Here is a 15,199-nt window from a genome sequence, read left to right on the forward strand (position 1 = left end):
AGGACTGGAAGACCCGGCACCTGTTAAGCTCTCCCAGTGGTCGGTTGGCTTCTCGGAAATGTTAAGATGCAGGCTTCTGCCTTTATAAACCCAGGTAGGAACCGGGTAGGCTCAAAAGTTCCTAAATGGTTTGATCAGGAATGTAGAGTGTCAATGAAAGAAAGTGCTGGTAGAACTTAAAGGGGGCAACACCAACAACAGCACCATGCGTGCTAAAGCCTACAGTGAGCAGAAGAAAATGAGCTGGTAAGAAAATGCATTTTGTTGCTGTGAGCTTGAAACGGCTACAGAATGCAGCCGATTTTAATAACTGTCTGGGGTGCTGGAATGTATCCAGACAGAGGAGAGGGCATTCTAACGCGCCAGTTAGTAACAAAATACGCTATTAACATTTTGCCAGTTTGCATGAACAAAAGGTGAGGGTCACCCAACCAAGAGGGGGGATTTGCTTGGCCAATGATAAAATTGTCAAAGCTCTCCAGAAGAGGCCATGTCCAGAAAAGAAAGTAGAAAAGGCCACGGTCCAGTCATGGTCCATCTAGACTTCTTCAGCTACGATGTTACCCCATGGATAATGATGTTTGTTGTTTCGCTTGATAAGGCGCATCAGGCTCTGCCCTCCATTTCTAGCTAAGTGTGACAGTGACATTAATACTCAAGAAATTGGATTCCTTAATCGCAGAAAACACCTGCCAGATATCCTTTCTAGGCAGGGTGCGTAAAATATACGGCACAGTTCGGCTTAAATGACTGTAGATCCACTTTGATCAGAACAGGAGCATTCTGAAATGTCAGGCAGGATTTAGGCGAGTCACAGGTCCAGCAGAATAGGGTCTCCCGCTATCTATCGATCTCCCTCAAAGCAGTGGAGTGGGTTTTTCTGGCCTATATTGATAGGACGGTGGCAGCTGATAATGGAGACACATCCCAGCTGAAGATTTTCTAAATCAAGTGTGGGTTCCTCGAAGGCATCATAATAGCCATTCCAGAAATACAGCATGTGCACGCTATGGGGAACGGGGGGGTCCACAGCCTTTTTTTTATGTGGTAAGTTACACAGGGTTGTCAACTTGCTGCAACTTTAAAACTTTTATTAGTGAACTGGAGTCACACCACAAAGCCTGCACAGTGGTTTGTCCACCTGATTATGGGAACTATTACCTTGTGTAAGCTCTACAGATGACTCAGTTCCAAAGGTGAGAACAGGGAACAGTCTTCACTGACTCTTAAAGCCCTTAAACAAATAACTGAGGTTTGAAAAACACAAAGCTAACAATTAATAGTCAGAACTTTAAACACAGACAGTCTCAAAGTCCACCAGAAGCCATTCAGGTTAAATAAGTGCCATTTGTAACTACGATCGACTATTTGGCATTGCCATGTAGTAGTCAGGGGACATAGTTACAGCCAAGATATCAGAAAGCACTTGCATTCTAATCAATTCGGCAAGTTTTATCTGCACACAACAGGGGCTCTCTGTCTCCTACTAATACTACATGTTCAAACAGAAGCTGTGGCCGTAGATGGTGGCGAGGTCTGGGACTGTGCGACCGTGATGTGCTTCAATTGTCCTCAGAACGTTTTTATGGGAATAATTTGTTGATTCTCTACACATTCTCTGCTTTTGATGTTGATATAAGAGTTAGTAGCTGCTAATGTAGCTCATTAATCTGAATTTAGACATGTACCTGTCTGGGCTAATCCTTAGCTAAACCCAGCAGCATCAATATGTCAACAGGGGCTGCAAGAACATTTCAGTTAAAGATTTGATCTGCCAGCTCTGGATTGCTCACATTCAAAGTAAAATTCCTCAATTGGGCTTAAACTGTGGTGGGGGAAGGGAGTGGCAAACGACATAAACTGAGCTAGTACAGCCATTATAAGAAACAGATATTGGGAGTATATACATTGTTAAACTTAAAACTAATTTTTTTTATTCTATCTTGGATCTAGTATACATGGAATTTAAAGCACTCCCTGTCCATTAGATTTACCGAGATTGGATGACCTCAGTATAGTATAGTGGAGTCTCCGTATAAAATTTAGATCAGGGATTTTACCATTACAATCTTTGACTTCAAAGTATTCAGTCGTAAATTGCGCATACTTATTTTTTTTGTTTGAATGTTGCTGAAAATGAGGCGTGGCTACTTATTGTTTCGCCCTCTTTATGATGACCTACAAATCAATTCACATGGTCATTGGTCAACTGAAGGAGGCCCACCTGCTCTGTCCACGAACGATATCAACGAGCAGGAAGTCAATCAGAAGATCTAGTCGCAGGATAGAGTGACTGAGTAGAACATATATGTGCCGAAATGGGCATCTCACTCAAAATATCAGGGGCAGGATTCTGTAGGAATTCAGGAATTCAAAGATGCCCGAGCATGAAAAAACCCAACAGGTCAGCTGGAAACTAGATGAATGTACATGCACCAAAAGCCCTGGATCAAACGTCACCGGTGGAGCTGATTACAACTAAGATGAAATTCAACCGCATACCAAAACTGATTTTTAATCCCCACTGCTCTTCCGAATTAAAAAGAGTGAGCAGCCCTGGGGCACATAAGCAAAGATGACATCAGTATCTTTAATTCTGGCCTGCCCCATGAACACACTTCTTTTAAATTAAAAATATGCCCTCTTTCTTGCAGGAGTGGTGTCCCTTCACCGCTATCCAACTGGTCCCCCATCCGAATGCTACAATTTACTTCAATGTTATAGTATCTGCAGAGGAAAGCAGTGACATATACTTGGTTTCATCTAAATACATAAATGCTTCTATGGCCAGACTATTAAAGCTAAACCAACTCTGATAAAGAAGTTTCATAGTTCTATATATTCAAAGACAATGTAGGCAATGAAGGACTTTGTGCCATCCTGGGAAGAGACAGTTCTGAAGGATGGCTACAAAGAAATGTATGGATATAGGGACAACAACAACCCCAGCCATTTGTATGCACTCAGCGTTGCTTAAGGTTGTGAAATATATTCAATTTTTGCAAGAGGTACCCATCTTTGATAACATGTCAGCTTTAACTAAACTCACAATGATATACAAACACGTGCTGCACAATTGTTCTTATGTGCCTCTATGAGCTATTAGTGGAAAGATATGAAGAACCCACGTGTAGGGATAGCATTGTAAGGTCTTTAACTGCAGGGTAACGATGCAAACATTCTCCAACAAGCTGAGAGTACCGACCCCCAGGAAGCATTGATAATGGAGACAGGAAAGCAAGTCACTTATGTACATCTCGATTTATTTGTGTACATGTAGGTGTACATGCAAGTAAACATAAGTATATATTTCTGTACTGCATGCATACATGCATGCAAGAAAATATAAATCTCTCTGTTGACTTTCACTGTTTACAAATGAATGCAAAATAACACCATGCATTCCAAAGCCTTGGACCTTATCAATCCAGTGATGCGACAGTCAAACTAGACGCTAGTCTAAAATGTGACAGTCAAATTGATGCTAGTCAAAAAACTAGAAGTACTTAAAGAAATCTTGAAAGTAAAAAATAAAAGTGATTTTTAAATTTTTTTTATTAGTTTTATTGAGTTTAGAGAGTCCTTCCCTTATGAAAAGTGCCATACTTGCATACCAATCCTACATGCTCCAGGATTCCAGGGTGGCGCACAGACATGTTGTTGCCTCTGCCTTTGGCGACGACTCTTCTTACCTACTTCTACAGGCACTAGGTCTCCCCATCTGCCGAAGGTGCCATCGAATAATGCCCTATACGCGTTCCATGCATCCGTGGGATACGAACATTCAGCTTCATCGCCCTTAAGTTAACTGTTATCCATTACAGAACAACTAAAGTTCTGCTGGCCATCCCTCCAGTTCCACTGAGGAAAGATCACTGGGGGACGGAGTATACGAGAAGGGACGGGGAAAGATTGGAACAAAGTTTTTTTTAAAGCTGGTTTGTGGCGAATCAGTGTTATGTGAGAGTCAACTGCACCCTGGCTTCCTCTCTGACCCAATGGTGGGACAGGACGAAGCATCGCCTGATGTTGCACTATAGTAAACCACCAGAACAAACCTCTGAAATTAAGACTTTTCCCCAAAAGCAAATGATTCTTTACATAAACGTCCAGGACTCTTGAAGCTAATCCTTTTCCGTTTGAATGAAGCCCTGTCTTTAGATTTCAACTAAAGTCTGTGTGGATATAGTTTACTAACCACTTAGAAGGATCACACGTTTTAGATAAGATAGTAAATGTAAATGTAAATGTAAATGAAGCAAGAGGGATGGGGAATACCATTTTGAGATTATGTAGATGGCAAGTAGCCAGAGGCTCGTGGTGCTATTAAAGAAAACATTACACTTTATTGTGCCTGAAGTGATCCACCACAGAGGCGAGGTTTCTTTGGCCATGACAGCACATTAGGACAACCTCGTCTTTCGCTTCTGTTGCCAAAACAGTAGAAGTAGATGGCTCTTGTCTTATCTGATTTAAGGAAAGCTTCCAGCTTCCTCGAATGGGTTTCCCCAAGGTGGGACCACATCAGCCCGAGGGCAAGAGTTTGAGAACAGTTCATTTCTCCAACGAATTGAGCTTTTATATTTATCAGAAGTACATTATCCGGCGCGTCATTCTGGCCCAGAGCTGAAATAAAAGCAGCTACAGATTGGGTTTCACTGAAGCAGCAAGACTATACTAGAACTGTTCTGCTACTGTTAGGCCTGGCTTAACCGCACGCGCGTGCAATGAGACGCGCGTGCATTGAGACGCATAGTATTGACTGTACTTTAAAAGAAACACAAAGAGAAAGGCCTGCTGGAGTAAACCACACTATCTCCAAACAGAGTGGCCCTGGGCTAAAAAAACTTCAAAGATAATGTTCCTGACATAGATTCACAAAAGTATCCACTACTAGTTATTTTACATTCTACTGACGGCAAAAAAGCACCTGTGGAGATGGTGTGATTGAATACACCAGGACTTCTCAAGCCATGTCTGCCCTGCGATAAATGCAGTTTTACATTTACCGTTCCCCATATAAATACTATTTAAGCTCACATCTGGGTAGGAGTACCGCACATTTAAGGCATCAAAACGCTTTAATTTTAAGTTCTAATATTTTACGGGATTTATTCACAAGACAAGTAGGGTCTAAGGGAAGGAACTCGTTATCTATTGTACCTGCAAATGCCATAGTGTACTCAGTGAAAGGAAATTAAACAAGCACTGGCAACGCCAAAAGGTCTGATGTTGGCTGCTAACCTTTTGGCTTAGTCAGTGCTTGTTTTTAAAAAAAATAAAACTGTAATGGTGAGAGCACTGCCAGTTGCTTGCCAATACAAAAGAAATATTGTCTGAAACACACATTTTTTTTTTTAGTTTTTAGGTTTAGATTTTAGGTTTCATAAAGCACACACACATTGCCATAGTAATGCCTGGCACTAAAGACACCTACTTTGTGTGCAGGTTTACTCCTTGTGAAAGAGCAGACTGCAGATACTCACAGAGAATTTAGCCAGTGGCAAAGTGTGCTGACCCAATGCACCAAGCTATATAAAGTAGCGGGCGGACAACAAACAGGAACGACACAATACACCAATGGATCATGAAGACTGGATGAAAGCCCCAAAAAGTAACTATATTTTGTATTCAATATAGTAAAATTAAAAGGTCTTGGCTAATGTCAGATCTACAAAAAAAGTCAGATTTTCTAAAACAGGCCCTTTTGCTATGCTACGTCCAACCAAAGGGTTCAAAGGAGGACTTGCTCTGAACCACCTAATTTGTGTTACATTTAGAAAATGAATCTGTGGCAACTATCAGCCCATGCAACCTAAGAAACTTGACTGTAGACACCATCATAACAGCCCAAGGGTTGGCAACTTCTGAAGAGTACTCAACATTCATGGCAACTCAACAGTTGCTCTTTGTGTCCAGGAGAGGCATCACTCATATAGTCAACTAACGGAGAAACTATCTTGATGGGTAGGCCGTCCGGTCTAAATGGTAACAGTATGGAATATCCATCAGTAGCATTAAAACTTGACAGTGTGACTGTGCATTTTTAAGACTCCCTTCCTCTCAACTCCCAAGTGATAACAGAGAACAAACAAATGAATACACAACTCTAGGTTTACACAGCTTTTTTACAACCTTAGTCATTGAATGTTCTTTGTTGCATCCAGTCATAAATTGTGCGAAAATAATAAACATGGTAAAGTTCTTTGTACTGTGCAGCTGGAAAGCTGTACACTCGAACAGCCAACGTATGCATTTAGGCTGATGTGATGGAAAAGCCATCCTGTTATATGATCGTCTTCACCAATCATATCTGGCGTCCAGAGAGCCTCCCGCTCCACCATGTGCGTAGTTCCTAACTGTTGCGCTGAGAGCATCTACGCTGCCGCCCACCATTTCCCTCATCCCACCAGTTCCACTAGTCTTTTCTACATTACACAGATGTGAACAAAACTGAAGAATAAAGCGCAAACCAGCTTCCAAGTTGGCAGAAAGACTTGCACATTTACCGTATAAGAGCTGACTAGGGCTGAAAGTCCGGAGTAATGTTTAGAACAACAGAGAAAAGTGCAAGTCTGTAAAATCTCTATCTCCTGTCTAAATGCAACAAGATGAACCCAATCTCGCAACCATCAGAGTGGATAAAACTTGGGATCTTTCTATTAGGAACTATATTTAAGTGAGAATGATGTAGTCCTAAAACGAATGGATGCCAAATACTTTGAGGCATAAATGATGGCCCAACCCTCTTCTTCATGAAAAAAATATTATTATAACTAATACTACTTTTTTTTTTATTGGCCTTTTTCAAGAAGTTGGATCAAAATACAATTCTAAGTGTATACAAAGAAGGTCTGTTCCCACCTCAGATATAAATGGAAAGACCAAGGCTGGGGCGGGTTTACATGAGCGGCCACAGCTACAAATCAGGCTTATGGCCAGATTTAGATTTCGGGGATGAGTTACCCATCACAAAGGTGATGTATTTCCAGTCCGCTGATATATAAATCCCATAGGAAATTATGGAATTTATATTTAGACGGACAGGATATCAGTCACCATTGTGACGGAGTAAACCGTCCGCAGAAATATAAATCAGGCCCATAAGTAGTTATGGCCTGATTTAGATCTCGGTGGATGGGTTATTCCAGCACAGCGGTGACGGATATCACAAAATATAAACTTCATAGGATATTATGGGATTTATATTTCGACGGACAGGATATCAGTCACCGTTGTGACGGAGTAACTCGCCCACCGAGATGTAAATCAGGCCGTTAATAATCCAACAGTAGGGGGGTCATTGATGCTACAAGAGCCTCCTATTTAGCAACTCTTTACATATTTAACTAGCAGTGCTGATGAGGGAGCAATATGTTTTTGCACAAAAAGGAAATATAGAATTGTAAACGCCACCGGGTTTATTCACCTCTAGGGACGACTATACCTTTAATTCACTGCAAAGGATCCCAGAGTTATATTACTTATGTTGGTTACAATACCGGATTCTGCCCCTAATACCAGACAAAGCTGAAACTTCTTACCACCACTCTGAAGTTCAGGCGTACAGTTTGGTTTAAAAAATGTACAACATTTCTGTTCGAGGATCTCGGGAAATTATAATAAATTGGTACACTTTCTACATGCTATTATCTGTTAACAGCAACTTGGCACTGAAAAGTATGAAACAGTACAGATAGAGCGTCCAATACTGCTTACAATATAAACAATCTCTGGTAGTCCCTTGTATCTCAGTATTCCTGAACATTGATGGATGGAGGGGGCAAGCTTCTCATACGGTCAACACGACTAAAATCCACCAAACTGAGTCTGTGCCTCATGCTACCTGAAACTGTCCATCCATGTTGTCGCTCTCTGCACTAAGTCAGGTTTTGTGCCCCATACTTCTGATAATGGTCTTTTCCTCAGCATCAAGCCACTTCTGTACTTCGCAAATGTGCATCAAGGTCTGTAGTCGGTCTGAGTGCCACAGCCCTTTCCACAGTCTTTTGATGTAAACAGAGCTCTTGACACTCGCTCGATGTGCCTCGTCTACCAAAAGCCTCACATTCCGTCTCTCCCTAGAAACCAAGCTCCTCAGCTGTCCTTATGCCTTACTTCCACACAGTCTCTTCATGAACCCAAAATTCCTTACATATGGCACAAGGCTTCTTGGGAGTAAAAGGGACCATGCCAAGACGAGAGCGGTGTTATATATCAAACTCCCCAGACTTGGATGAAGGGAGAATACCATCTACTCGCTCATGCTGAGGGGGATGGCACTGAGGTCATGCTACTCTCCCAGCGCAGCCTGTGGTAATTAGGCAAAGCCACTCTACTGTCATCTTCTCATGTCTGATTACAGTGAACCAAATGAATGGCAGTATGTGCACTAACCAAACATATCACAGTTATAACTACAGTCATAAACAACGCAAACCTCCCTTGCAGTTTTCCCATGGTAAATTTCAGCAGGGTAAACATGGTAACATTTTCTGGGGGACAAATAGCCAAGAAGTATTGAGATGTGCAGATTTTCGAGCAGTAATAACCAAAATCCATATGTTGTTCCTCATTTTGAGGTCAATAACGGGAATGAGGTGCTAGTTATCTCAACCGATCAATTCGAGTCCCTGCAGCAACAGAATGTATCAGGTGCCATATATTTCACACCCTTTTTGGGGCCGGACATAATCAAGGCCTCAGCGGAGAGTAGTGTAAATCATCTGTCCAAGATAAACTAATGGAGGCCATCCACTTTCCCAACATAAGGTGTGTAGTGAATGTCATGAAACTCTCACCAGTTCAGAAGATTAGCGGAAGCCATTCTGCTCTTCCCCACCACACAGAACGGGCAACTATCACACTATCCCCGACAAGGAGCAGACCAATGGACGACATTCTGCTCTTTTCAGCCAAGAGATCTCCCAATGTTTTGTATTAACTCCAGCCTGGGAAATGGTTGAGGAAGTCATCTTACTTTTCTTAAACTGGATAATAATGGAAGCCATTTTAGTCTGCCCAGCCATAGGAGTGCATTGGGAGCCATATTCTTCTCTGCCAGTACAAGAGGTGCTTTTCAAGCAATCATACTCTTCCTTACGCATGGGCTTGCAAAGAAAGCTCTCATCTGCCCAGAAAAATTGTTACAAGAAACTGTAAGATGTAGTATTCAGGTAAGCAACAACTGGGTTTTATATTTCAATTAAGTACTCCTTTCTCACATCTCAATTTACCTTCTTTGAAATTAGCCTTACGACCCTACCTTGGAATTAGAGACACAAGGTCCCTAAGAGAGACTGGAAAATTTCCAATTATGCCAGTAATACAAACATACCAGAAAAAAACCAGAAGGCTACTGCTTTTTCCGAATAGAGGCTTTCAAACTACCCACAAGAAGAAAACGACTCTTAAAAAGGGAGACTCAATTCAGCAGCCGCCTCTGTAAAATGAATATTCTCTCTAGTACCAAGGATGTATAGCAAACCATCAACAGACGCTTCACCAAATAGCTCAATGACCACCAACTCCTCAACACCACTTAATCTGATTTCGGACCCAGCCATGGCACAGAAACTGCCCTCATCACCGCCCAGTAGCGGCTGCTACTGGACCTCCTCCGTCCTCTTTTTCTTGTCTCCCGTCAGCAGCAAGATGCAGGAAGCAGCAGCAAGCACCCTCCCAGCCTCCCGATAGCCAATCAAAACGCTTCAATCCAACGTTGTGAGTGGTCTGAACGCTGTGGATCGGCGCTCAGCCAGGGAACGCGGGCCTGTGCATGTTCTCCACACAGGCTGTAATGCAGCCTACATGGTGAAGATGTGAAGTGCGCATGAATTATTGGGCCTGTCCGACAGGGCCAGCCAAACAGTCATGTGCACTTAGGAGTGGGCAAACCACTCCTCCCCTGCTCCTCTGTAGTCGGAGCAGCCCTGCCCCGCCCGAAAGCTGCAGCATCAGAAGGAAACTTATAATGATAATAATGCAAGTTATTATCATTTTATCTTTCCTTTACTTCACTGCTGTGTAGCAGTGGGGCGACGTCCCTCCGCCTTAGCGGAGGAACCTCCACTGCCGCTGCCACAGATGACATTTGAATGACTCTGAACAGAGGAGACATGGCAGCCCTCATCCTCCTGGACCTCTCCCTGCAGTATTTGACATGTTCACTGACCTCATCCTCATCCAATGCCTACACAACATCGGAATCCAAGGACGTGCACTCCTATGGTTTTGCTGCTTCCTGACTGGAAAGACCCAGTCATTCAGCCGTCTTGCACTATACACCTCAGACACACACAACATCATCTGTCGAGTTCCACTGGGATCCTCCCTGAGCCCGACCCTCTTCAACACATACATGATCCCTCTGGCCAGCTTCATCTACTCATTCTCTCGGTCACAGACAAGGTGTCCAATACCGTATCAAGTTCAATTTCTGCATGAGTGAAATCGCACCTTGGATGAAGACTAACTGTCTAAAGCTGAACACTGACGAGACCAAAATTGTGACTTTCAGGAAGAGCACCTCACTGTGGAACTCAACCTGATGGCCAACAGAGCTAGGACAGACACCCATCCCCACCATCCACGCCAAAAACCTCAGGCTAATCATCTACAACAAACTCTACATGACTGCCCAAGTCAAGGTTGATACAGCCTAATGCTTCCATATCCCTAATATGCTGAGGAAGATTTTCAAATGGCTTCCATTCAGCACCCAGAAAAATTTCACATATGCGCTGATCACAAGAAAGCTGGGCTACGGGAACATCCAGTACGCCGGGACAAACCAACAACTTACCAGAAGGATGTAGACAATACTGAACTGGGCGGCCAGAATCACTCTCAACCTCCTACTCAGCAGTCGAATCACAACACACCTAAAGGGCCTACACCGCCCCCCCATTCACAAAGGAACTCACGAGCACTTTCAAGGCCTTATATTACAAGGGCTCCGCATACCTCAACAATCGCATCTGCCTTCACAAACCTTCCAGACATCCCCACTCATTCGGACTCCTACTTGCATACATCCCACACAGACTGTAAAAACAGACCCGACAGTTGAGCCCCAAATGACTCCCAAAGCGTGGAACAACCTGCCACCACACACGTCTCTTCACTTCTTGAATTCCTCAAGAAGCTGAAGACCAGGCTTTTTGAGTAGTCCCACTAGGTTCTAGGTTTTAGTAGGCTCACACCTGCTTAGCACCAGGATACCCTCCTGGGTCATAGCGTGCCCTGCAAATCTGCATACCATAATATGAATGAATTAATGAAAAATATTTGTAGAGTGCAACTGTTGCTTCAAGAGAAGTGCCATAGCACTCGCGAAGTCAGGTAGGATTGGGATTACAGCTTACCAAACAGCACTGTCTTCAGTTGTGCTTTGAACATGCTTTGACTCAAAATGACAAGCAACAAGGACAACAGAACTGGAAGTGATCTGTATAACAGGACATAAATGCTTTGAAACATGGGGAAGTTATGAGCTTGGATTTTAACAGAAAATGAACCAATAATCAATAATTGTATAACTTACCTACATGACAATTTAAAATTGTGGTGATTGGCAAAGAGGGCACCCAGAAAGAAAATGCCTCATTGTCTTTTTTCTAAATCAAGTTTATAATATTGGTCAAATTTGTGCGCACACGTGAAGTTATGTATGAAGGTTTAAAATCTTTATTTAACATTCAGCAATGCTAATTGACATGCTTTTTACCTGTAGGCAGTCCTTTCCCTCTTAGTCGATCCCTAATCGCTTGGCTTCGATCAGTCTCGCTTATTTTGCCTGCTTGACTCGCGAGATGATCAATCTGAAAAAGAATCCAAAAGAAACAATCACGTACTCAGTCTTTCCACTTTGGAACAGTGGGAAAGGTTGAAAGTATATGAATAACAGTGCGCGCACTACTTTCAGTCTGCGAGAAATTTCACAAGGTGTGCCGTGCTCCAAGGTAAACTCTCTGAACATGAGTGTGTGTTAGTTCAACCTGGCTGCATCCCCATACAGTGGGGTATGTCCCTCGGGCACTGACGAATGAGTTCCCTGTTGGGTTGCAACAATTAGTTTCGTTTTCTCGTAAGTTTCTATTGTGAATAAAGCGATATATTTCTTCAGAGGTTCGTTTTATTGTTTATTTCACAACATCAATTCTTCTCAATCAAACGTTTGGACTGCATTGTCCAGAATGGATTGTGTCATTTTACATTTGTTCATCCCAATGCATTTCGGCCGAAAAGGCCTTCATCCAGGGACAATCTATGAATTAAATAAAATGCATTTCACTATTCAGGAAGGACCACCACTGGAATGCTAATGCATGATAAATAATGTTCACAGCGTGAATAAATAAAACTTATGTGCCATAGTTGAATCATGCCGAGAGGAGAGATGGAAACCGTGAAGCCCTGGGGGTGAGAACAGGGTGGATGTATCGGGTAGCTGTACCCCAAGTCGCCAACTAATGAACTATTTAACAAAAGTGTCCTGATTGGTGGCCAAAAGAGATCCAGCCCCAAAACACTAGCTTTTCAGAACATCCACTACTACTTGTTGAGTAGCCACCAGTGGTATTAAGCTAGCACTTTCAATTCAATTTAAGGAATTTATAAATCGCATGGCTACCCAATAGGCTTCCCAGCGCTGGAAGGTCTTCCAGCCTCTATAAAATGTTCTTAAGAAAACAGATAAGTCTTGAGTTGTTTCCTAAAATTGAGGAGGTTGCCTTTGAGCCTAAGAGTTAGGGTTAGAGTGTTCCACAGTTTGAGAGAAAGGTATGCAAATGGACGTCCACCACTCATAGCTTTCTTCACCATAGGAATAGAGAGAAGACTTAGCTTGATAGATCTTAGCTTTCTTTTGGGGCTGTAAGGGCAGACTGGCTGTTGAAGGATTTGCGGCCATTCATATGCCTCAAGTGGTGGACCATGCAAAGCGCTTACTGCGAGTCATGTTACAAAGCTACTGCGAGTCGCGCTGTAGTGCAAACCTCACCACACTTGGGCAGGACTGAATCCAGCTCTGTGACAATGTCGGACTACGGGGACCCGAAAGTAGGAAGTGCTTGAACTCTCAAGCCTGAAATGTAGCAGAGGACAATAGGGAGGAGTAAAGGTTTTCAGGGCCAATACTGATATTCTGTATCAGAGGAGAACTGACATTGTTTATATGGCACAGATTGTTCTCTGGCTGTTTTAGTTAAGTGTGTGTTGAGGAAGGTCCTAGCTATGCAAGATCTAAATATTAGTTAAGAAGTCAAAAATATTCCATTTAATGTCCATTTGCATTTTATTTTATTTTTTTTTTAAATGGGAAAAAGAAGTTTTATTGATTTTAGCTCAAAACAAAGAGTGTGGCCTTGGATTTATAAGGACCATATGCAAATTAAGAAACCACAGTAAAAATAGTGGTTAATCTAAAATAAAACATTTCTTAGGTAATACTGATTTTAGCGCAGAAACTCTTCAATATTATTTAGAAGTAGCAAAGTGATATTTGTTAAATGTTATAATGACTCAAATTAGTATGGTTTACATTCAGGGTAAAAGATGTGTAATGCTCAGGTTTTATGCATTTCATAATTATTGCACATAGTTAGTGTTGTCAACAAAATAGGGACAAGGGGGTGAGTTTAATGAGGTCCAGTGTATATACCCCTTCAACTAATGATGCAAAAAGGTACAGAGTTCCTCTGGCAAAGAAAAAGGGGGGGGGGGGAGAGAGGGAAGATGTATTGTCATATGTCAAAGAAAATGGGGCCTGGTCAACAGTGACACAGGTAAAGAACAGAAGGGGGAAATCCCTTGTTGGAACTAGGGCTCTCACACACCCAGCAAGCTAGGTGTCATGCTTCATCATTTGAGCCTGCCCCTCGTCAGGTCGGCGCTGCAATTCCTGACGGGCTCCCAATATTGGGGCTATTTGGCGGGGATCTTCACTGAACCTGTTGGGTATGTAGATTGTTCACATACCTATTGTTGTAGATAGTTCTTATTATTGATCCTGAGGAAGTGCCCTGACCATTTTTGGCTACCATGGCACGAAACATGTCGATCTTCTTGAGAGTAGGGCATGCATAACTAGTTACATAAATCACTAGTGCCTATACCCACCTCAACTCTTATTGTTTTTAGTTAGGCTGTTTACCACTTTAATAAAATTCACGTGTGGACTAACAGTACCTATTTTATACATTCACCCACATCTACACATCCTAGGGCCCCTTACCCCCACTGCACCCTTCGGCAGGAACAAAAGATCCCTGCCAAAGAGCCCCAATATTGGGAGCCCGTCAGGAATTGCAGCGCCGACCTGATGAGGGGAGGCTCAAATGATGAAGCATGACACCTAGCTTGCTGGGTGTGTGAGAGCCCTAGTTCCAACAAGGGATTTCCCCCTTCTGTTCTTTACCTGTGTCACTGTTGACCAGGCCCCATTTTCTTTGACATATGACAATACATCTTCCCTCTCTCCCCCCCCCCCCTTTTTCTTTGCCAGAGGAACTCTGTACCTTTTTGCATCACATAGTTAGTTTTGTCATTATTCTTGCTCTAAAGGAAAATGACAAATTTGTCATTATGAAGTCTTAATTTTGTATTCCCATCACTGCGTTTTTTCATGATAGAATTCTTAATTATCACACAGATCCTGATGTAACATTGTTGAATATGGCAACACTAGGATCCAGAATCTTGCGGAATGCGCCTGCAGAAATCCCATCAGCCTCAACGTTCTACCAGTGCTACAGCACTATGACCGCACAAATGTGACGCAATTGGGGCTATGTATACATTGCTTTTAGAGCAAGCATGCACATTGATCCCGAAAGCACCTCTTATTTATTGCTTTAAATACCAATACTCCTTACTTAAGATTTGCATATGAAGAAAATAAGTGTTCGTGATCTAAGGGCTCTTGTGAACCCAGGTGGGCTTGAGTACCCTTTCTAAACCTGACAGCACCTATCTACACTTAGGCTGTACAATCATAGACTTAGATCCATTATCTCATAGGTAAAATCTCCTAAAACCCACGCAACACGCCTACGACAGTTTTAGAGTGGTTTGAAATTACCATGGTAGCAGGAGTTGAGCTCGGTCAGTCTCGGGGAGAGGATGTGGCCTTACGGCTAGAGCAGTCAACCTCGAAGCTGGGGAACCGGGTTCGAGTCTCGACAACGATGCTCTATAT

At 42.7% G+C, this 15,199-nt stretch overlaps 1 protein-coding gene across 8 annotated transcripts in view; it reads right to left on the reverse strand.

Annotated features, from left to right (window-relative positions):
* The window catches only part of PTPN13 (protein tyrosine phosphatase non-receptor type 13), an 830,096-nt gene that overhangs the window by 527,456 nt on the left and 287,441 nt on the right, over positions 1-15,199 (reverse strand). For all 8 annotated transcript variants that reach the window (XM_085636547.1, XM_085636545.1, XM_085636546.1 and 5 more), the window contains exon 6: positions 11,729-11,822. In XM_085636547.1, the coding sequence (XP_085492673.1) occupies positions 11,729-11,822 (94 nt within the window). The remainder of the gene's footprint in view (positions 1-11,728; positions 11,823-15,199) is intronic.

The sequence above is a fragment of the Triturus cristatus genome, chromosome 2_1 (assembly GCF_964204655.1).
Source record: "Triturus cristatus chromosome 2_1, aTriCri1.1, whole genome shotgun sequence".
Taxonomy (NCBI): domain Eukaryota; kingdom Metazoa; phylum Chordata; class Amphibia; order Caudata; family Salamandridae; genus Triturus; species Triturus cristatus.